Here is a 25,223-nt window from a genome sequence, read left to right as displayed (position 1 = left end):
AGTTACAAATTACAAGTTACAATACATCACCCTCAGTGTAATGTAACAATTTCCGGTTAACGTGGCTTCTGCAATACCTCATGCCTCCATGAGCCCTAGTGCATGAGAGAGACCGAGTGTGTCTGCGCACGAGCGACACGAAAGAGACGAAGAGCGTGCTCGAAAGTGGGGGAGAGAAATACCGAGTGTGCCTGCGCGTGAGCGATACCAATTGTGTCTGCGTGCGTGAGAGACCGAGTGAGTGGCCGAGTGTGTCTGCGTGCGAGCGACAGCGCACGAGAGATACTGAATGTTGTCTGCGCGCAAGAGAGAACGAGTGACAATGCGCGTGAGAGACCAAGTGTGAGCATTAGTAAATTGAATTAATGAATTAGTATATACTACATAGACAGTAATATTTAATTACTATATAAGAGGCATGAAAGTTCGATTAATGGACTCCAATAATCCGTAGGGCTACGCTAACACAGTCAGGCCTACTACAAATGTCTTGTTTTGAACTATTGTTTAATAAATAAAAATAATTCAATGACATAAACTTTTATATAGAGGATTAAATAGATTAAATTTATGCAGTAAGATTTCACAACTAATCACTGACACTGTACCACAACATTTTACATTTCTTAAGCGTCAAATAACAATGACTCTGCCTTGTTCTGCCTTGACATGTTCTCATTTGGTTACATTCTGTTATGGAATTTTTTTTTATTTTTTATTTTTTATTGACTTTATATTTTGTACGTTTTATTCACATCCATTATGCAGGAACAATGTGAATTTATATTTTGCTTCCTAAAATATATTTACGCAATGTAAATGTAAAATAGTGCACTGTTGAAGTTTTGCTATACATTTTATTTATTGTTTTCTTTATTTTTCTTTATTCGTTAAGGAGATGCACTGAATTTTGGTGAATAAGAGGACCTATTTTATTGTGATGCACATAGTTGTATATTAGCAGGAATGTAGCACAATATGGATGTGAAAGCAGTTATAATTAGCCACTGTGACAATAAAATATTTTTTTTTTTAAATCAACAAATAATCTGATAAATAATGGTGATGTCGATATTGCTCAAAATAATCGTGATTATCATTTTGGGCCAAATCTTGCAGCCCTACAATTATGCCTGGCACTTCTGTATCTCTCTAGTGCTATGTGAACAGTAATAATGAGAGAGACACTGAACATCATGTCTGACGTGTTCAGGAAGTGACTTCAGGAAGTTGCAGTACAGCTGCAGTGTTGCTGCTGCGTGCTTCAAAACATCCAGCGAATGAGAATGACTTGGTCAGTCAAGATGGTGATGACGGAGGAATGTATTACATCCTTCAAATTCTTCAGCGTTTCTATCAATTCTATACACAAATTTTGATATTATAAGGTTTATTAAAAAATATATGTAAGATGTATTACATGTACACCCACAAGCACACAACATAATGTAAAAGTTAGGTGCCTTTTGTTATAATTATAGTTTAAAATGTCTGTATTTGCAAAATAGTGATAGTCATTTTTTTAATAAAGGTGTATAGATGTTCTTTACAGATGGTTCTAAACTTTTTTTTTTTAAATGCAGTATTTATTATAAATGATTTATTCACACACATATTTTTAATTTTTTTAATGAATATGTCCTCATAATCTTTAATCTAATTACCTTCCCCTCCCTCTTGCAGTGGCATATCTTTTTTTTTCCTCTGATGATGTTTAATGGCGCAAGGGCGGGACAACCTGTCACTCACATGACATCACAGCAATAGCAAACCACAACCATCCAATCAATTCCAGATGGACAAATCATCAAGTCTACATTTTTTCTACATTTTTTTTTCTTGCTTGAGAAGCCATTTCACTTGGATTTACATCACAATAAAGAAGAAAAGACAATCGCAACTGTGTCAACTGATCTTATGTCACATGTTTTTGTTTTCACACGTTGACCACAAAATTTGTCACTAGCTTTAAAAAGAAGACAAGTGCTAACTCGTCTACTCAGAATCAAGGGACAAACTTGTTTAAAGTTTGACGGTTAAAGAGAAGAAATGTCTGATAGTATTTATAACAATGTGATCCGGACTGAGTCTGAGGGAATGAAGACAGATAGAGTGGAGATGGCGGTAGTAATCTATGAGAGTGCAGATTGTGTGAGAGATCATGACTTCAGTACAGAGACAAACACACACCAACCACAGCGTACAGGTGAGTACATTCAGTTAAAAAAAAAAAAAAAGAGTTTGCACGTTCAGCCATTTAACATCATATTTCTGGTGCTCAGGAAGAGATTGTGTGAAGTTGCCATGTTCTTTATTTTAAAGGAACACTCCGACTTTTTGGGACTTTAGCCTATTCACCTTACCCCCCAGAGTTAGATAAGTCCATACCTTTTTCATCTCCGTGCGTGCTATAAGTCTGTTTGACGCACCCACCGCTAGCCTAGCTTAGCACAAAGACTGGATGTGAATGGTTGCAGCTTTCATACTAATCCAAATGAGTGACAAAATAACGCAAAAAACGTTTTCCTATTTACATGTTGTGGTTTGTATAGTCACAGAGTGTGCAAATATCAAGGCCATTTGAGACACAGACATCTTTTAACCGTATAAATACTATATTTTCTGAAGGCGAAGCACTGCTACTTGGGCAGAGTGATAACCATCACCTGAGACGCACCGTGACGAGGAGCAGAGAGTTCGCTCAGTGTTGGAGTAAAGAGTCAGCAATTACTAACGTTAGATAGAAAATCATAGTTTATCATGGGTGTTTGCTTTATTGTATGAGCTGTGACAATAAACAGGGGAGACCAGGTAATACAGTACCATGTTTCATTGATTTCCAACCAGAAACGCACCCAGATTTATAAATATCACATGAATAAATAATTAATATTACAGGAATCAATATATTTTAAATGCAATTTATTAGCTGAACCAAATGTATTCAACAGTAAATACATTTGCCTATATAATATACAGTATTGCATTACTATAGGATAGAATAAGGGGAAAGTAATAGCACAAATTGTTTTTGCACAATGAACTCACAGCCTATCGCACCCTTTTGCACGCTCAAGTTCGTTATTTCCATGGTTATTTCAAATTTAGGCTACTAGGCGCGCCGCGCGCAGGGTGCAAGTTCAACGCGGTGAACGCGCTCGTTTTTTTTCCAAGCGCGTCCGCACCGCATCAAGATAAAAACATATTCATACCCTAATCATATAATAGCGTCACTAACGTTACATTAGATCTGGCTAATGGCACTGTTACAGTAGGTCATCTAAAAACATAACACTTACCTCAGCCGCAGGTGATCCACTTGTCCTGTCTGTGCTATCGATTGGATAGCCGTATCCTTCAGCACATTATGGTCCGTGTGGAAAATTCCATTTTTTCAAAATAGTCGTCCATTGAAATGTACCGAGCAAACATAATGTCCCTTGATGATCTATTTAGGTGTGTTTGGATCAATATCCAGAGTAAGTTAGCCATTTCTTCATCCAGTCAGCGTTTTTAGTTGGAATTCTGTGAAACATGGTATTACCTCCCCTGTTTACTGTCGCAGCTTTTTACAATAGAGCGAAAACCCATGACTCTAAACTACGCTTTTACTATTTATAAATTGCTGACTCTGTTACCCAAACACTGAGCGAACTCTCCGCTCCTCACCACGGCGTGTCTCAGGTGATGCGGTTATCACTCCGCCAAAGTAGCAGTGCTTCGCCTTCAGAGAATAGTTCCCATGTTTTATACGGTTAAAAGATGTCTGTGTCTCATTTGACTTTGTTATTTGTACATTCTGTGACTATACAAATCACAACATGTAAATAGGAAAACGTTTGCGTTATTTTGCCACTCATTTGGATTAGAAAGCTGCAACCATTCACATCCAGTCTTTGTGCTAAGCTAGGCTAGCGTGGGTGCGTCAAACAGACTTATAGCACGCACAGAGATGAAAAAGGTATGTATGGACTTATCTAACTCTGGGGGGTAAGGTGAATAGGCTAAAGTCCCAAAAAGTCGGAGCGTTCCTTTAAGTTAAAATTAGACAATAACTAACCATTTGTTAATGTTTTCTGGATCATCACTAAACCTTCTCATTTACTCCATAAATCAACGTTTTATTTAACTGAACGGTACACTGACCACTTTAAACACTGAAGCACAGTGTCAGTTCACTGTTTGCCCTTTTTCAATGTAGATGAGGTCAGGTGCATTATATTGTCTGCTCAAATCAGATAAAGAACTACAGAGAAACATCCATCATTAGTGTGGTGTTATCATAACTGTGTCAAGGAGGACCTGAGGCCTTCAAAGAAATGTTCATGAGAATGCTGCTGTACCTTTGTGTTGGTGGAAAAACAGTAAAACCACAGACCATAAACAGTTTTTTTCAGTCTTGACTCTACTGAAATAGTGCTTTTAGTTACAATCACCAGCTTCCGTGGTACACAAAAAGACAATATTTTGAAGATTTCAAAATGTGGGAACTAGAGAATTCAAGCTTGAAAAAGGACACAAAAGCACCATTAAAGAAATCACAAAATATTACCAAATACATCTGAAGTTTATTCCAAGCCTTTAGTAGTACTACAATAGCTCTCTCCAAAGAACAAACTGAACTGTAAGTTTTCATTCATTGATAATGTTCTCATGTGAACGCTGCAACTGGATTAGAAACAATGTTTATATATATATATATATATATATATATATATAAAGTAAAAATGAAGTGATGTACCGATTACAAGTTTCTAGGCCAACTTTTTTCTAACCACTTTACAGCACACACAAATATTTGTTTTCTATCTTTTATTTAACAGAACATTTTACGAAAAATGTTACTTTTTTTCTAAAAATGATAATCGCTATAAAATATAACTATATAAATTACTCCTGGTGTGGGAAATTCACACACACACCTTAAGTGCAGTGTTACGGAAGAACCATTTCCTTCTTTTCACATCAAATATCCAAATAAAAAAAAAAAGTTATATATTTAATAAACTACACTTCTGTATGAAAACAGGTAATGGCAATAAAATATTTTATAAATAACAAATAAAAATAAAATAAATATAGCCTTGCAGTATAATGATACTGAGTTTACATCGGTAAATTTTATATAAATATTTTTGAGTCTTCATTTTCTTTTTCTACAGCGGAGGATCACTTATTAGCTATTTTGACTCCCTAATATGTATTTTTTCATAGTTGAATATCTATGTTTTGGCTTTTTAATTAATATTAAGACATTCTGAATGAAAATGTTAAAAAAGTCATCCCCACAGTGCTACCAAATACTTTCTGTAGAATTTAGTGGCTCTATTTTAGGTAGAGCTGCAGAGATGAATCCTTAAAAGACTGCAATCTCGATTCAAACACTCACATGATCTCATCACAAAAAAAGACAACATTTCCGCTATGTGTATTAAGGTGTGTGTCCACTGACAGGAAGTTATACAGAAAAAAAATGGTTTTAAAAAATTATACATTTCTCAAATCAGATCTATGACCTAAATTACTGACTCACTAAAACTATACATTCCTCACAAAAAAGTATATGACTAAAGACTTTTCAACTGCCTTTATGGCACTATATATATGTTTTTTTTTTTCAATAAAACTTTAATTTTCTACCAAATTTCAGGTGTATTACTGATTCTTTGTACATACTCTTCGGAGTGTCATTCTGTATCAGCCTCGTTTTGTTAATGAAGTTCAAAATCTTTAAAACTTCTTAGATCATTGCACCTCATGTGACATAACACAGTGACCTCAAATTGGTTCTGTTTTTCCTGATCAATTTAACCCCTTAACTGTCATCCCCCCCTTTTTGAGAATGGGGGTTAAATGCTTTATTCACACTTAAATGGTTGTAATTCAAGAATGCCTTGGACTATATACCCAAGTTTGGTCTTGTTTTAAAGAAAACACTCACCAGATTATTGCTGAAGTGAAAACACTTCAAAAAATGAAAGTATGAAAAAGTTATGGAAGTTATAATTCACAGTAAATCAAATATACTGTATTTTTTATTTTATATAAAATATATATTTTACAAAATATTTTTACTCTAAAATTACTATAAAATCAAAGCCATAAATCTAACCAAGTTATGTTCCAAATTTGAAGTTGATATCACAGAAATTGAAGTTCCCATGAGATTTTGTTTAGGCGTAGTACCAAAAAAAGCCACCGGGTGCCATTGAATTCCATTGAATTTAGTTGTGTACATTCTGCCTTAAGAAATTAATACATTTCTGTCCAAATATCAATTTTGTCGCAAAATTTGGAACCCTGAGACTCAGACCTTTCTGACAATATGTGTTTTGTCAAGATTAGAAAAGGTTTTGATAATAAATTATGAAATATAAGGACGCCCAAAAGGGGAGGAGCCTCATAAAATAAGTACCGTTTCTATGGTAACGCAACGTTCAATTATAAAATGGTTTTCACAGGATTAATTCTGAGTTTATAAGCTTTCAAATGATACCTAATTTATAATAACTACTAAAATATGTGATATAATAAAAAAGGCGATAAAAATATTATTATATTTTAGAGGATAATTTATACATATATATTATAATTTTTAGAGGATAATGTTATACTATACTTCTTATTTTTTTTATTGAAAAATACTAGATTGTATGCTTTATTATGAACTTTTAGCATAAAAATTATCAATGATTAAAAGTGGGTGCATCAACTTTTTGTGACAAAGGTCAGACCTCCTGTTATGATGCAGAATTTTTTAGGTGCACTCTTGTCATAAATTCAGTAATTACTCTTCCTACATAATTTTTAACACAAAACAGGGGTCGAATATTTAATTAGAAGTCTTAGACCATTCCAAAAATATATAATTTGTCATAATTAGATTAGGATTTCATAGAAATATAGTCAAGTAAAGTTAGGTGTCCCGTTCCCGGGACGGTGACAGTTAAGGGGGTAACCCTTTAAAGCCCTTCCGATATTTATCCTTGTTTTCGCATGGGCCGGTTGCAGTCTCTTTTTCCAAACTCTCAGTCCAAAGTCTTTTGCATTTTACAACAGGTGAATCCGCCATCAAATTGATAAGTTTAATTATATCAAGTACAGTGAGGAAAAGCTATAAATCTCCACCTCCAACACCCTCACACGTAATATAGCTTATAGCCGAGACTCCTTATGATGCTTGAATTTCTCCACCAGTACCACTGGAATTGAAAACAATTGCTTACCATTTTGATTTGAGCTAAGGCTAGCAGTTAATTTTGATCACTGGCTGGTTATGTACTTGCTCAATTTATTTTTCATAATATTTTACCCAAAAAAGTTACGGACTGGAGCTTTACTAAACCCAAAACCAACTTTTTGCTGTTCATTGATTCGATTACACGGTGCCAAAAGCTGCTCTTCCTGAGGATATATATTTGTATATTATATATTATGATATGACATATTATACCGGCACGTTTTGCTGTATAGTTTTTATATATAGATTTGTTAGCGAGTCTGACAACAGCTGTCAAATATTCTGTCACTGTGGGTCTCAGGTGCACCTTAACCTAACTGCAACTTCTAACCACACTCCCACGATAGTGCCATTTGCAAATTAATATAAACAGACAGGATGTCACATGCTCTTGTACTGTGATCTCCATTGACCACATTGCCCTCATGTTCAAAAATTAAGTATCAAAAGCAGATGACTACAGAGTACAAATGCTTACAGAGATTTGTCGTCATTTACGCGCATGGCTAAACAAGCAAAAATGACTCAAATGCCTGTTTATGGAAATATAAACACTGATGGATCATGGGGTATGGTCAGACACACAGAGAGAAACCAACCACCTCAACACACAGGTACAAATACAAACACAGTTTCTGGAATTTTTGTAGAAATTAAGAAACATTTATCTTCATGTCTGCCATTTTCAGGAAGTGATTCTGTGAGGAACAGAAGCTCCAGAGCCGCTGCAGTGTGTTTGGTGTTGCTGTGTGTTCTTCTACTGACTGCAGTCATAGTGCTGTGTGTTCACATCCATACAAAGAGCACAAACTACACAGAAGAGAGAGATCGGCTACTGACCAACATAACCAGACTCACAGAAGAGAGAGACCAGTTACTGACCAACATAACCAGTCTCACAGAAGAGAGAGACCAGCTAAAACTCAAGAACAGAGGCCAGCCAATAAATTATCTTCTATTGTTAAGTTTCTATGTAGTTATTTGCTATATATCTATTATTTTTTTAAAGCATGATAGAGTTGGGTTGTGCTCTCAGTAACTTTCAGGTTTCATAATCTATGAGTTTACTATCTGCTATAAGTTACGGACAGGTGAATGCAATTGGGAATAAAGAGCTAAACTGGTTGTTTACAGATGGATGGACTTACTATAAATCCAGTTTTTACTACATGCCGAATGAGACGAAGAACTGGACTGAGAGCAGACGATACTGTACAGAGAGAGGAGCAGATCTGATCATCATAAACAACAGAGAAGAACAAGTGAGTGTGAGAAAGAATAATGTGTGTGTGTGTGTGTGTGTGTGAGAGAGAGAGAGAGAGAGAGAGAGAGAGAGAGAGAGAGAGAGAGAGAGAGAGAGAGAGAGAGAGAGAGAGAGAGAGAGAGAGAGAGAGAGAGAGAGCAAAATTGCAGTTGTTCTAATGGGCTTCTATGTTTCATGGCAGGTAAAACTTTCTTTTTTATACTGCGGAAATATACTCTTGTTCCATGTAGTTATATATAACTTTAGGGTACTGGACGGCGCTCAAAGCTGCATTTTGGAAGAGTTTTGATTCGATTACCACAACAAATAATGAGCCTGAAATTTTCAACAGTGGATGTAATTCTTTTTCTTTACAACACTCACAAATAAACAGTGAATGATGACCAATGTACATGTAGCGTAATGTCACTCAGTTGAACGGATTAATATTTTTTTGTTAATATGTCTACATCAAACGTGAACTCGACTCTCATGCACGTGTAATACAGTTAGCGGGAAGCGAAAAGATGAATAAAGTACGAGAACATTTCTGGGTGTATTTAATACATACGCTAATACAGCATAGCAAGAGACATGATTCCTTCTTGAAATTCATCATTTAAAATAAAATAATGAGAAAGAAGAGGAGCAAGGAGGAGGTAGCCAAGCAAGATAGATTAAAAAAAAGACAAAATTCACTTTTAGTATTTTTTTTAAGAAAAGTTGTTTTAAATTAATTTTAAATTATTGAGTTGTTGAATTAATTTGGTTTCCAAATAATGGTAGTCAATCATTGACTATTAACTTACGTCATTAAATGTCAATGATATCAGTGTGAATTAATTAATTTTATTTTGTATATATATATATATATATATATATATATATATATATATATATATTATTGAATTTTTTGGTTCTTGTTACCATTTAATTTTATGGAACAAGAGGGTAATAAGCATCACTTTCATTTACAGCCCGTGGATGTCACATTTACCCAGTAACTTCGTAGAACAAGTCTATGTTTTCCCATAAAAAAGTAGCAGTAGTAATAGTAGAATAAGTACCCCTTAGTTATAAAATACCTAAGGCATTTTTACACAGAAAAAGTGACACATAAACCAAATCTGAAGAGGCATAACAATCTAAAAAAAAAAAAAAAAAAAAAAAAAAAAAAAAATCACAAAATTTGCATTTACACAGATTTTCTTATCGCTTCTCTGAAGCGACATAAATGCACTTACAAAAGAATTAAACAATGAAACAATGCTGTTTTACATTATTATTATATTATATAAAACTACAGTTTTAACAGTGTTATAAAATAATGTAATATAGTAAAATAATTAAACTGTAAACAATGAAATAATTAATTGAATTTTAAATAAATTCCCTCTGGTTGGTATATCTTGCACTTTGATGATAGTCATAATTCTGTGGTACTGAAAGTTATTTTTTTATTTCTTTGTAAAATTAATGCTAAATGCTTTATGCTAAAAATAAATGATGAATTATTACACAGAGTAGATCACTGCATGGTAAAAAGCACTAGATGTTCAGCAGCACATTTGTGTTTTAGGCAAGACAGCAGATTTCACTGTTGTGTGTGAGAGAAATATCGTCCTCAAATGTAGCAGCGTGTTGATCTGTCTCTTCAAAGGAAGAATACAAACATCGAAAGCCAATTGATTTTATACTGTACATCGATGACTCTAATGTTAGTGGTTTGCTTCATGATGTGAGTGCAGGACTCGTTTACTTCATTGTCCCTTGTTTACTGACATTTTTTTTTAATTTGGCTAAAACAATATTGAGGTGGGCCTACATGTTTTACACAGAAATTTGAGCATTCACAGAGCCGCTTTAGAAATGCCTCAACTTGGCTGCATGTGTAAAGATGCCTTTACAGTTTAAACAATGTGTTAATTTTCCTGGTTGTTACCCCTTTATTCCTTAAACTTTATTGATCCCTTATTCCTACATGTGTGTATTTTATAGGTACACTGTAATTACAGAAAGGTATGCTTTAAATTTGTTTTATCAAGTACTTTGTGGGCTGCAATCTAAGTGTTGTAACTGTTTCATCTGTTTAGGATTTTGTTAACAACATGACTGGTAAAGCTATAGTCTGGATTGGTCTGACTGACAGTGTTGAGGAGGGCAGATGGAAATGGGTTGATGGCACCAACATGACCTATAGGTGAGAAAACACTGAACTGATTCATTTCTAAAAAATGATTCTTAAAGTCAGTATCATATCACACAGAAAGCAGCACTGAACATCTAATGCTGATCTGTATATTCAGCTTCTGGGGGAAAGCGTCTGGAGTGTCTACAGAGCCCAATGGAGGTAAAGCAGAGAACTGTGGCCTGACTGTGGCTGTGCCTACACGGCCAGGGTGGGGTAATTTAGTAGGGTGGCTTGATGAAGCATGTACTAAAGATTATCAATGGATCTGTGAGAAGAACTTTTCACAACTCACACTGCCATCACACACCTTTTCTGATGCAAAGTAAAGAGAGAGAGAGAAAAAAATGTGTGTAATAATTGATTATTATCTAAAAAAGTGTTTCTCAACCTTGTTCTTGGAGGATGCTCTCAACTGCACATTCTGAATGTACCCAAATTAAAAATATACCGTATGCTTTGTCTCATGACATATTGAGTAATCAACTGAACTCTTAACCCTTTTCTTTGATTTTTTTTTTTTCTGATGATTCGAGATAATTTTGCTTATGCCAGTAACATATGGTAAGGAGGCTTGCTTTTACATTTACATTACATTTACATTTACATTTATTTATTTAGCTGACACTTTTATCCAAAGAGACTTACAATTACTATATACTTTATGTCAGAGGTCGCACGCCTCTGGAGCAACTAGGGGTAAAGTGTCTTGCTCACACAGTTTTACAAATTTAACAAATCATATTGATAGAATGTTACTGTAAGTCATGAGTTAATCAATGATCTTATTTTTGTGTTTGTCTTTATCCTATAAAACCTGATGTATTTTTTTTTTCTCTGAGAAATGCTCAAAAACACTCCCAGCTGTGATTAAAGCATTTACAGGCCATTGTCTGAAGTCTGTCTATTTATTATTGCTGCGCAGCAAGTTAGAGTTAGGAGACTCAGCCGACGTCATTGAGGAGACACGCTAGTGGATAAATATTATAGGAAACTAACATGGACTGTAGACGTTTGAGGACGTCGCTTGTAGACGAGACCCAGGTAGGCTCAGGTCAGATGTGAAATAAGAAAAATACCACAATATATATATATATATATATATATGTTGTTTTTGCATCTATTCAGAATGACTTATGCCACACGACCAAGCAATGAGCTCCAACACACATCAGATCAAGAGTCGGCAGCCTCACACTAGGAACAACAGACTGATGTTAATGCTAGGCTAACGGCTAAATCTTGCTAATATTCACTTCCTAGACAAAAAACAAAAAACAAAAAAAACAACAAAAAACAAAAACAACAACATTTCCTTATGACATTTGAGGACACAGTAGAAATGTATTTAACTTGGTGTGCTTTACAACGGCATCAGTCTATTAACTTACAGTATTGTTGCCTGACATGAGCATGCAAATATGCTGTGAAATAATACTGACATCTTATGTGAGGAGATGTCTCTTAGTGATAGAAACCACTTATTAGTTTCACTTCCTCTAAAATATTTTTAGAGCTATTGTCAAAAGTTTCCCTTAAAGATGCACTCTTTTTCATTTCTTTTGCATCAAAATATTATAGAGAAATTAAAAGTAATTTTAAAATATGTTACAAATAATTAGAAAAAGACTCATAAGTATTTTGATCATATAATCTGTAGCTTCCTTAGGCACAAACGGTCTGACCGACATGTAAATGCTCATTTTATCAACACAGGATATGAAGAAACACAACTCTTCCTCCTTGTTGACTTCCGCAAAGCTTACAAGTTGGAGATATTCTGAAATTCATGTTCATTTTTTATTATTTTTTTCTTTTATTTTGATATCATTTGTAATAAAAAAACATATAGATTAAAAGATAATCGATTAGATTGATGAACTGAAAGTTTAATTAACAGTCATTCAAGAAAATCTGCAGCATCAGCAACATCCAACACATTTGATATTATTACTCACTGAACAATGAACTTTAGCATGATTCAATCTGGTTGTCTATCGTCACAGCTCTAACCAGTGTGAGATCAGTTTCTACTGAAAGTCTTTTGTGTCTTCGTGGGCTAAGCACAATATACTAACTGATCACAAATCATTTCATCATTAATGTACTGTAACTGGAGTTGGAGTTCATCACCGCTGCATTGTTTCTTGTCTGTGGCTCCAACACGTTACGGCAGCGTAGGGAATTTGTCGTTCCCAGGAGTAAATAAAAGACATGAACTTTTATTCCACGTGCTCTTAAATTGCTTTATAAATAATTTACAGGGATAATAAATCATTTACAATAATTTACATAATTTTACTTCACCTGTTTACTCACTTAAGATATTGGCATGTTTCTTTAACTATGTATGTCACATGATATATTCACGCTTTGTTTTCATAACTGGTCAATTCTTCTTATCTCGCTTAATAAATCTGAGATAATTTGACATGTGCCAGATCTTCTATTCGTGATAACTGGCTAATTCTGGCTAATTTGGTTCTTCAAACGAATTGACGGATTTGATTAAAATAAAAACATCTGGACTCAGTTTTCTGAAATTTCTGTGCGTTCTTATGTTCATTGGACAAGACAGATATATACCTAAAACCATGATCAGCAATGTAGCAACTGACTGGCGGAAAGACAGCAACATGATGACAAAAAAAAAAAAAAATGCTGGACTTTTATAAGCAAACATTATGCAAAATGGCTGTCATGGCAGTATAAATCCGACGACTTCCTGTAGATCCTTGTTTTATATATCTGCCCATATATATATATATATATATATATATATATATATATATATATATGTGTCTCATTGACGCTAAAGGGTGCCATGTGCGTTGGATGTAGACAAAATGTCAAAAGCGTCAGTTTATGATGCCTTAGGATGAGAACGGGTTGGACACACATAATGAAAAATGTGCTCATATATCTATGAAACTATTTGAAACTCATCTAGTTGACTCATTGAGGAAATATGCAGTGAACACACACATTTAATGTCAATACCCAATCAACTCTAAAGGTAATAGAAACCAGGCACAAGTATTTGGGGCCATGGCAATGCCCCCTGAGGCCTTCACCTCTCTGCTTCATCGATTTACAACCTTTTCCAGAACTTCAGCAACCTTTATTGATTTCCCACTTTGATACAATTATTGGATATTTGTCCTGTACTTGAACTGAGAGACATTCAGGAGAGAAGGGTTCATAAATGGGGTTTGGGACAAAAATAAATTTAGAAATAGCATTTAAGGATGGAGGCCATATTAGTAAACTGAATATTAAATACTAACTGAATCACTAAAAACAAGTTGGTAAGTACAAGTTAGCCATAGTGGCATGACAGCTGACAGTTGCCATGATCAAAAAAAATAAAAAAATAAAAAATAAAAAATAAAAAAGAAACAATAGAGTTTTGCAGGTATGACATCACTTTGTAGGCCAAAACATGGAAACGAGTTAGCATTTTAGCACCTCCGGTTCCACCGTGCCAAAGTTTATTTATTTTTTATGGGTTTTTGGATAAATGGCTGAAATGTGGAGAACACAAGGTCTACAACATGAAACATATCAGTATTGGCCCACTTATCTATTTAAAAAAAAAAAAAAAACTAATGCTGCTTTAATAATAATTAAAAAAAAATCTGTTAAAAACAATAGGGAAAAATAAATACAATAAATAAAATATTTAATCATAAAATGGATTATATGATGGTTAATGGTTAATTTCTAAAACATCTAAGCAAACATTTGTTTGCTTAAGAAACAAAAAATAACTGAATCGATTAATTAAATGAATTTTAAAAATCCAAAATGCCTCAGGGTCAGTAAAAATGTCACCAGTGCAAGTCAAAATCTGAACTGCAGGCCCGTTTGGGGTGGCTGAAAAAAAAAAATTAAAAATAAACTGTCGTGATTTTCGAGCTCTGACAAGGTCACAGCAATCAGCATGTAAGTTCCTGCAGCGATTTGTGTAATCTTCTTAACCTGAAACAATTTCCGACAATAACATGCGACCATAAGCCAACACTATTAGAGATAATGAGACATTTATTCAAATGTGATTGCATGACTCTCCAACCTAATCTGGGTTAAATACAAACACCCATTAAAAGGCCTTGCAGTGGCTTTGTTTGAACGAGATTGTGCCTATAGTGACAGAGTGTGTTGGGTTAATTATGGCCGTCGTCCACTATTAGCCGTGACGAGGCCACATTCCACCAGTCTGTTCCGATAACTTTTGGCCGCCTATGTAATGAATTGCAATTCAGTGCGTAGACGAAGCTGTGTAACAAAAACAATTAGACTTGATCACACTGACTCATGATCACCCTAATTATCTGTATTTGCATCCTGAATAAATATTTATCGGCAATGATAAGATGCCACATTTATTTGAGACGGACTGCAGTATGCGGTTTAAGACAGATGGAAGATGGCTAGATAAATGAAGGAATATCACGAGGATACAATGACCCGGCAAGTCCGAGGAAGTTTCCCGAGGCCTCTCGAGCCCTTTTTGGCTATTACTGACAACTAAATCACAGCCTGACAACAGGAAATCCTCTCACCAGATCATTCAGTGTAACACCTCATGATTTGAGATGGCCCGGTCACTTTGTGTCATTCAGTAACTGTCAAGATCAGACCAAGCAGCCACAGAAATTGCTAGAGGAAAGTGGGCATGGACCAAAAAAAAGAGAAACCTGATTCAATCAGAAAGAGGAGAGATAAATGGATTCCATGTAAAGGTTGTTGAGAGTGGACCGGGAGAGAGATAGGCAGATAAACAGAAGCTTGTGTGTGAGATAGACAGAGTTAGAGAAACAGGAAACGCCTCTCGACTCTGTGATTTAACGGTCCGGAGAGCCGTGCCTGGTGGCAGACGGGTAAACAGTTGGCATGCCTCTCATTACAGTGTCATGCTAGTGTCCCTCTCTCTCTTAGCCACCTGTCCAGCATAGCTAATGCCACCCTGGCACTCTGCCACCTCCATTGGCTGACATCATCAAAGCGAGCGAAGGTGGGGCGTCACCCCAGACTGGCAGCAAAGAGATAGTTGTCTACTGCCATATGTTTTTGCCCTTCCAAACCACAGGTCATTACTGACACTTTTTTCTTTAATTATTTAAGTTTAATTAACCCGTCTATGTGGTCCCTCTTATGGGCCAAGAGCTTGATCCTGACAGAAGCCGAGGGTCTTTAGAAGTGCTAAGCATTTGTGAGATCACAGAAAAGCAGTCTGTAATCACATCGTCTCCACAGAATGCTCAACACCATGTCTGACAAAACTGTTGGACGGCATCAAACCCCAACAGCTTGACACGGAGACAGTACTTTCTTCACAACGTGCTGTTACAATTAATGTTGAGAATTGAGAATCAATTGATTTTCATGACATACTGTACAGCAAATGATTCACATGCAAAACTTTTATGAGCAATTCTTTTAAAGTGAATCAAGCACACTGTAAAAAATATTTTCAAGATTTGTTATCACAACATATTTTCTTTTGTCAAATCAACTGTATAATAATTTATTTAGTTGAGATAACTTAAATTAATCTACTTCATTGTATTAACTCACTTTTTCCCAGTTCAATCAACTTAAAATTTTAAGGCAACCCAGGTTACTTACTTTTTTTAAGTTAAACCAACAATATTTTTTTTACAGTGTAGTAATCACAACATTTTTTCTTTTGTCAAATCAACTTAAATAATTTATTTAGTTCAGATAACATATAATTTTGAGTTTCAGATGGTTAAATTAATCTCCTTCATTGTATTAACTCACTTTTTCTAGTTCAATGAACTTAAAATTTTAAGGCAACCAGGTTACTTACTTTTTTAAGTTAAACCTGTCACGGGGTGGGTGCAGGCAGAAGAACAGGCAGAGTCCAAAAAGCTCCAATAAAAAAGGTTTACTCATAAGTAAATCGGGATACAGGCAGGCGGAACACAAAGTAACATTCACATTGACCGACAAAGACAGAATGAAACAGAGGGAACTAAATACACAGAGGAATCAGGACTAATGAGGTGCAAACAGGTGAAACAGATGAAACAGGACGCTGAACGGGAGGCTGATGAGGGAGTGAGTTCAGGTGTGCAGACGAGAGGATCATGGGAAGTGTAGTGCAGGAGACGCAGACAGGATGGTGCAGACGCAGACTGTGACAAAACCATCAATATTTTTTTTTTTTTTTACAGTGCACATAAAGCATGACGAGTAAAGTCCGTTCCCAAGGTTATTTTTAACTTGTTTAAAATTTGTATTTTTAATTATTCAAAAGCGTATTCAAAAGCAATCGGATTCCTGAGTTAGATAAGTCCAAATGGCTATTTTTTAGGGAATCATAAACATTCATAACAACCAGTGAAGTCTGAATTCTCAAACTAATGGCTGTAAAGAGTTGACTCTTTTTAGTGAATCAAAAACCTACATGAAGTCAGACTCCTTAGCGAATGACTTATGAGAAGGGCTGGGACAATATATCGATAGGGCGATATATCAATGTCCTTCTCCATGCGATACGAGAATCGATACGCTGGCGCCAAGTATCGATATTTTAATTAATAAAATGTGCTCTAACACATTTAAAGGCGTCTATCAGCGGATCCCTAATATATCAGATACGTTTTTCAAGAGATCATTGTTGCCAATCACAGACATATATGTTGAGAGCTTAAACACAATGGCCAATCAGAGGTGTTTATCAAACACAACCTGATTTTAATAATGCATTAGTAAATGGTGAAAATAATATGAACTAAATTTAATAAATGGTGTAAGAATTGTTCATTCTTAGGATGTTAACTAAGGTAGTTAACTAATGTTAACTAATTAACCTTATTGTAAAGTGTTACCTATATTTGTATTTTTAACCATTTTAAAGGCTGTTGTTCACTTGGATCTATTTTACCACGAATTAATCGATGGAATAATCAGTAGAACACTAAATTACTAAAATAATTGTTTGATTCCCAAACAAGTGACTCTTAATATAACACATGGAAAAAGTTACAGATGCTGTAACAAGATTCAGCCAGTCAACAGCAGGAGCTTGTAATCTAACACTAGCACAACCTATTAATAACCTTCCCACAATCAATATGCACATTAGTACTTCTGTATAATTCAATACAAATATAATCCAATACATCCCTTGCAGTAAAAAGCCCATATTAGGCTATATTAAGAACGATATGAAACCATATTAGACATTTCAGTTCTTAAATTCCACCCCCTATGGACATGAACATCCAAACCTCCATGTAATTAGAAACTTTTTTGTTTGAACTTTCTGCCATGACCTTCTGACTGCACTTTAAACAAATGAACAAGCATTCCCTCCCCTCCGCTATTCCCTTGCAGAAAGGCCTCTTGGGTAATGTAGTCCATACTTGTAATACTGAAGAGCCTGTCATCTCAGGTGTACATTTTCTTTTTCATTCTCTACAATACTCTGTAAGGCAAAGCTGTCCTAAATGCAATTACTGTACACAGCAGAGCGGAGCGGAGAGTGTCCGCAGGGATTGCTGGTAAACAGGATGCAGTCAGGGGGTGCGGGAGTTCTGCTGCTACCTAATTTAATTGGCGTGGTTACTCAGCTAGCCCCAGGTGACCGCTACATGGAATCTTTATAAAGAATACGGTTAAATTACCCTAGGCTATATACTGATTTTTATTTTTCAAGATCCCTTCGTGCTGAGATTATTATTATTTTTTTTTTTTATTGCTTTCGCTCCATCCCAGGGAGGAACTGTTGTAGGCATGATGAGTTTATAAGGAATATATTAAGAGTGTAAACAGTGATGGTACCGCTGAGATGAAAAATAAAGAAGAGAAATGGTTCGCAAGGAAGAGAGAAACCATGATAAAAAAAAGAGTGGATGGTAACTGAATCCAAAAGCCTGCTGTTATTTCTTAGTTGGAAGATGCGAATAAAAAAAAGATTGCACCTACAGTAGCAGCCAATACTTCAAAATCTTTATGAAGAACAATTTTAAGTGTTAATCACTCAAAATTATCAAGTTTCAAACCCTGCAAAACATACAAAATTACATTAAACGTACATATTTGGATGTATATGACTTTTCTTAACCCTTCTGTTACCCGGATTACCCGGATTATCGGATTACACTTTTTATCCACTGGGGTCAATTTGACCCCAGTAATTTAAACTTCCACAATAAGATTTATTTATTTTTTTTTTTTTTACAAAGGTTTGTCTCAGTTAATTTATGTCTTTGTTGACTACTTAAGTAACCTTTTAAGTTGACATCCACCCACAAATGTGTGTGAAATTTTTACTTTTTTTTTTCTGTTTTATTATACATCTAAAAGAGCCTGGGGTCAAATTGACCCCAAGGAACACCGATGCTACAAAATGTGTACAGTACTTTGAAAAATTAATGGCAGGTTAATTTTATGTTTACAGAGTTGTCCCCATTAAATTAGAAAAAGTCATTAAATCTGAAGCAAAAAAAAAAAAGTTTTTTATTTATTTATTTATTTATTTTTTACAGATGTTAAACACTGAATGGGGTCAAATTGACCCCAAGAAAAATAGGAGGGTAAAGCAAACAAACTTGCACTACCGTTAAAAAGTTTGGGGTCAGTAAGATTAAAAAAAAAAATAATAATAATTTAGAAAATTGTTATTCAGCACAGAGACTTTTTTTTTTTTATTAAAAGTGCCAGTAAAGACATTTTTGAAGGATCATGTGACACTGAAGACTGGATTAATGGTTCCTGGAAATTCAGCTTAATTTTTGATCAAATAAATGCAATGTATAAACTGCATATATGACAATCCTAAACATTGGTTTGGTTCTAAAATCAAAATTGTACACACACAAAGAGCTTTGTGAACCTTTTTACTGTACAATTTCTGAGATCCCAATGATTCATCTTCAGCAACCAACCCAAGTCCTGCTCTTCAGATCACACTCACAGCTCTGGAGAACCTTCATTCATTTCATCAATTCTAGATGCCACAAGAGCAGGAGTAATTTGATTGTCATCAAAAAACATGTACAGAAAATGTTTGATAGAAGTAGAAATAGCCTAGATAGATAGAAAGAAAGAAAGAAAGAAAGAAAGAAAGAAAGAAAGAAAGAAAGAAAGAAAGAAAGAAAGAAAGAAAGAAAGAAAGAAAGAAAGAAAGAAAGAAAGAAAGAAAGAAAGAAAGAAAGAAAGAAAGAAAGAAAGAAAGAAGCTAGACCAATAAGTAGTGCCAAAATGTGGCCACAGAAAATGAGATCCTTTAAGTTTAAACCACTGGCACCAACTCATTTCCTCATCCACCAACTACATGCTTCAATTCATCACACAAAACTCATTCGTTTAAATTTTAGAAAATCCTCACACATACGTTAATCTCCCTGACAATGAGATTCAAACCCTGGAAATAATCGGGCCGTATTCTGAGCAGGCTCATTAGCTGATTCTCTGATACATCTAAACGGAATCCGTTCACGTGTCATCTCGAGGCGGTGTTGGCCGTCACACAGTCGTGAGCCCACACTCATCACAGGAACATTCCAATTACCCCAACAACAAACTCATCGCTCACATCGCCAACTTCCTCCAATTTGAGGTATTGCCAGATTAGCGCTTGACTTCTTGCCTTGCTTAAGTGGCATTCGTATCACAGTTTAAAACCGGTATAGACACAATACAGCCTCAGCATAGGAAGTCTGATGATGTTTCAGCAGGATAAATGAGGATTTAAAAATGTGCTTACCTGAAACGGCGAGAATATCTGATCAGCCAAACAGCACATGAGAAAAAAGGAGAGAGAGAAAGAGATGGTGATTAGACCTGAAGTAATCAATCAATCTTAAATGATTTTCACCATTAGATTTAATCACCGTTAAATCTAATTAAGTAGCTATTAAAGGGTTTCTTCAGGTGGTCAGCATTCCTGAGATGAAAACTGTCACACAACTGCGGTGACATTACAAAACTACATCAATTATTCCTTGATGAGAACTACTGCATTCAACGTATAGGAAAAGGAAGACTGCCGCTAATTATTCATGGTGGAATGATTATTTAATTTAATGAAATGAAACATTATTTTCTCTGGAGCGTTATCATTTCTTAAAAAAAAAAATAGATTCTGTAGGGATATATAAAATCTGCACTCAAAGTTTAGATGTTGAGACAAATAAGCAGGGAAGTATGCATGCTGACCCCTTGTGATTATGCAGATTGCAAATTGAATTTAGTTTTTGCTCATTAACAGAGGTGAAGTCAATGTGTGTCTGTTTGGGTTAGGGTTAGTTTATGGTAATTATAATTAGCTGTATTTAAATTTTGATATGAGCAATTCACACTTAGCAGAGGTGGATAAGTTGAGTCACAGGAGGACTGGGGGTGTGTTTCCATTGCGTTTACACCATGTCATATTTAATTAAGAAACGGGAACCCGTGACGTTCTACCCGTAGCATTTCACGTCCTCGACTCAGAAATATGCATTTCTATGTCAACGCTATCAGTCAGAGCTCTTTAAGTTTACATTCAATATTATTGTAATGTTATGTGCTTTGGGATATGAGGTAATTTAACGCTGTCTCTCATGACGCTTTGCAGACTGTGCGCATTCATGTGTTTTGACGAAGGCATGATTAGTGCACTCTGAAGGGAGGGTGGGACCTCATGCTTTCAAAGCTTTCTTGCTATTGCTAGGCTCTCCGAAAATGCTTACCCTACCGTTTCATGACCCGTTAGCGACAAATTATTATTTAGGTTAATGAATACTGTAAAATGTTTTCCCATTCATTTTCATTGCCACTCCTTGGTCTTAATTCTAATTACAGGTATAATTTTGAGTTGCATCTTTGGCCAATTTATTTCTTTATTTTTGACATGGTCAATATTCCATTTGACCCTGTTTAGTTTTTTTTAGGGTGAACCAGACACAAATAACTCTTTCAGACTGATCAAGAAGCAGAATTCCATAGAAACTCAGACAATCTGCCATTTGGGACCCCATTCAGTCTAGAAACCCCCAGCTAATTACTTTATAGCCACGCACGCTTGTCAGAGAAGATCCAAGATAAATTGAAGAACGTTTGTAAAAGACGGATTGGTTTGGAGATGGCACAGCTTGAGCCCCACGAGGAAAACACCAAAGAGGGTGTTTGATCCCACAAAAGATAAACAAAACAGGCCTTCTTCTTCTTAAAGACCTCTGAGCGACCTCAGGGCTGAAATCTCTTAAAACCACAGAGACTTAGACTTTACACAGTATCAAATCACATCAGATAATCCCACAGACTTATAATCAAACATCATTCAACTGCATAATTCTATATCAAGTTTACAACCTATGTGACTATGCTTGGATCACACATAATTTGCACATTTTTATAACTATTGAATGGTTTACTTGGAAACGTTTCTTTGTTTCTTATCCGTATGATCGAATGTTCATAATTCAGAAGATGGCTTGATTGAAATCTGTGTAATATGTATATTATTCTTATCATGTCTAAATTGTACTCTCTGTTGAGAGTGGGCAGTAAGCGACCATTAGATAACATAATTTATGTGAGAGGAAGAGAAACAGCCACCTCTGAGCTAAAGACAAGGTCTAATTGGTCAGAACCACCGCAGGGGGCTGGACAGATACCTCAGGTTTAGACGATAACCGATAATTCTTTACATTTGAAAGCCGATAACTTATATATATATTATATAAATCTACATTCAAAATTTTAAAACATTCAAAACCATCATGGCGAACAGCGTGCATCTCTCAACTGAAGTAAATAATCTACTATCAATCGGCTTTGATATTTCGGACTAATTTCGGATCGATAACAATAACATAAAAATGTATTTATTTATTTATTTTTCATTGATCAGCCGATTTCGTTATGCCGTCTCGCATCCCTAGACAGAGTCAGATCAAGATCAGAAGATCATGCCGATATTTTTGCCGATAACCGATAATTCTTTACATTTGAAAGCCGATAATTACGATAATTTATTTATTGTATAAATCTAAATTTAAAACATTCAAAACCATCATGACGAACAGCGTGCATCTCTCAACTGAAGTAAATCACCTATTATCTATCGGCTTTGAAATATCGGACTAATTTTGTTGTCGGATCGATAACAATAACATCAATTTTTTTTTTTCATTTATTAGCCGATATTGATATGCCGTCGATATATCGTGCATCCCTAGACAGAGTCAGATCAAGATCAGAAGATCATGCCGATATTTTTGCCGATAACTGATAATTCTTTACATTTGAAAGCCGATAACTTAAATATTATATAAATCTAAATTAAAAATTTTAAAACCATCATGGCGGACAGCGTGCATCTCTCAACTGAAGTAAATAATCTACTATCAATCGGCTTTGATATTTCGGACTAATTTCGGATCGATAACAATAACATAAAAATGTATTTATTTATTTATTTTTCATTGATCAGCCGATTTCGTTATGCCGTCTCGCATCCCTAGACAGAGTCAGATCAAGATCAGAAGATCATGCCGATATTTTTGCCGATAACCGATAATTCTTTACATTTGAAAGCCGATAGTTCCGATAATTTATATATTGTATAAATCTAAATTCAAAAATGTAAAACATTCAAAACCATCATGGCGAACAGCACGCATCTCTCAAGAGAAGTTAATAATCTATTATCTATCGGCTTTGATGTATCGGACTAATTTTCTCATCGGATCGATAACAATAACATCAATTTTTTTAGTTTGTTTTTCATTCATCAGCCAATATTGATATGCCGTCGAAATATCATGCATCCCTAGACAGAGTCAGATCAAGATCAGAAGAACATGGGTTAACAGTTTCATAGTTACAGTTACAGAGTTGATAGTTAACGCCTGTATAGATGACAGGCTGTGCTCTGCACACAATGGTGGTGGTGTTTAGGTCTTGACTGATATTTCTTCTGACACTAACCATGTAATCACACATACTGAGAATAAAGGAAATGACCGTCATTTCTGTGATTGTGCTGCCATTTTCAGGCGATGATTCTATTTCCTGTGAACTCTTTAAGCGACTGATCACACACTGGAGAAACGGCTCATAATGCCCAACAGGTGGTCTTCAGAATTACACAAGCTCACAGACATCAGAGGTGATAAAAAAATGAACACGCACTCCATTACTCAATTCTCAACCCGTTGGTTACAACCCCTGGTATGGGTAGTGTCACAATCGAGAGGTATAAAACAACACTGAATGCTAATAAAATACAACTAACCATATTGAAAAGTGATCAACCTTTGATCTTTCCTTAAAACAGAGGGATAATTCAAGCCATATCAATCTCCATTCATTTCAGCCACACAGACATTCTCTCATACAGTACATTTCCTTTCTCTTTCATCCCTGGCTCCCCATCATTCCTATTGGCAGAGCCATTACTTTGGGCTGGCAGTGGCAACAGCGGATTTTGGCTGGCACCAGACATTTCATCAAGACCAGCAGTGATTCTGAGAGGGTGAGGCTAAACTGCCCATTTCCCACCATGAGCTGGCACCACATTCAATGCAAAAGGTCTCTAACAGGCAGAATGTGCGCCAAAAGGGGGCCATTGGAGTCCAGGAACACTGAGCGAGACGGAGTGAGGTTCAGTCCCACAGAACACAGCACCTGGTGACCACTGCATGGAGGCGCAATGGGGGACTGGGTGACCTTTAAGGGTGCAGATCCATCACAGCTGCTGGGTACGCAACACTAATGCATTATTTCAAAGAGAACAGTTTAAAACATCAGCCAATCCAATTTTTAACAAAGTATCCTACACTCTAAACAATGCTGGGTTGTTTTGGCTCTAAACAATGCTGGTCGTTTGTTTATAATGTTGTTGTTTTTTGTATTACACTCGAATGCTGAGTTGTTTCAACCCAAATTTGGTTCAAATATGGACAAACCCAAATGTTGGGTTAAAAATGTAATTTCAAATTTTCAACTTTCACCTGTAATTTTTTATTACATTTTTAACCCAAATTTGGGTTAAAAATGTAATAAAAAATTACAGGTGAAAGTTGAAAATTTGAAATTACATTTTTAACCCAACATTTGGGTTTGTCCATATTTGAACCAAATTTGGGTTGAAACAACTCAGCATTCGAGTGTAATACAAAAAACAACAACATTATATAACAATATTAAAATAAAACATATTAAACATTCATTTTACAATATAATTCCCCCTCACAAACACTCCTTCAACTGTTTTACTTCAATTAAAGGTTATAGATGTTTGTGATTTTTTTTTTTATTATTTTTTTTTTTTTATGAAAGCTCAAAAGGATGAACAATGTAGATTTGAAGAGTTCAGATGCAAAAGCCTCTAAATGCCATTTGAAATTTTCTTCTTTAATGATGATTTTTATCAAACTTGTATATTTAAGTTCAGTAATTTCACTTAAATGGCAATGATAATTACCTATTAATTGTTATTTAAGTGAAATTACTGAACTTAAATATACAAGTTTGATAAAAATCATCATTAAAGAAGAAAATTTCAAATGGCATTTAGAGGCTTTTGC

General features: G+C 35.2%; 2 protein-coding genes across 7 annotated transcripts in view; one reads left to right on the top strand and one right to left on the bottom strand.

Annotated features, from left to right (window-relative positions):
* The window catches only part of cadm2a (cell adhesion molecule 2a), a 358,651-nt gene that overhangs the window by 149,757 nt on the left and 183,671 nt on the right, over window positions 1–25,223 (bottom strand). For 3 of the 4 annotated variants that reach the window (XM_039677129.2, XM_039677131.2, XM_039677130.2), the window contains exon 2: window positions 20,414–20,431. The exons of the other annotated variant lie outside the window; for it this stretch is intronic. In XM_039677129.2, the coding sequence (XP_039533063.1) occupies window positions 20,414–20,431 (18 nt within the window). The remainder of the gene's footprint in view (window positions 1–20,413; window positions 20,432–25,223) is intronic. 4 annotated transcript variants of the gene reach the window in all.
* On the top strand, window positions 1,687–11,138 carry LOC148969387 (C-type lectin domain family 4 member F-like). 3 transcript variants are annotated; one of them, XM_089126328.1, is made up of 5 exons: window positions 1,687–2,206; window positions 7,930–8,175; window positions 8,375–8,502; window positions 10,577–10,683; window positions 10,790–11,138. In XM_089126328.1, the coding sequence occupies exons 1-5, from the start codon at window positions 2,050–2,052 to the stop codon at window positions 10,998–11,000; spliced, it is 849 nt and encodes a 282-aa protein (XP_088982454.1). In that variant the 5' UTR covers window positions 1,687–2,049; the 3' UTR covers window positions 11,001–11,138. The 3 variants fall into 3 exon arrangements, with proteins under 3 accessions (XP_088982454.1, XP_088982456.1, XP_088982455.1); XM_089126329.1 differs by lacking the exon at window positions 1,687–2,206 and adding an exon at window positions 7,513–7,854; XM_089126330.1 differs by lacking the exon at window positions 7,930–8,175.

This window comes from Pimephales promelas, chromosome 23 (assembly GCF_988280905.1).
Source record: "Pimephales promelas chromosome 23, fPimPro1.hap1.1, whole genome shotgun sequence".
Taxonomy (NCBI): Eukaryota; Metazoa; Chordata; class Actinopteri; order Cypriniformes; family Leuciscidae; genus Pimephales; species Pimephales promelas.
The sequence above is the reverse complement of the archived record's forward strand: the minus strand, read 5'-3'. Positions and strand labels throughout refer to the sequence as shown.

Bases quoted from the DNA above. Each gene is read 5' to 3' on its own strand.
- LOC148969387 (XM_089126328.1), top strand. From the start codon at position 2,050: ATGTCTGATAGTATTTATAACAATGTGATCCGGACTGAGTCTGAGGGA. The intron at 2,207-7,929 runs GTGAGTACATTC...TGCCATTTTCAG, and splicing joins ACACCAACCACAGCGTACAG to GAAGTGATTCTGTGAGGAAC. The intron at 10,684-10,789 runs GTGAGAAAACAC...CTGTATATTCAG, and splicing joins GGCACCAACATGACCTATAG to CTTCTGGGGGAAAGCGTCTG.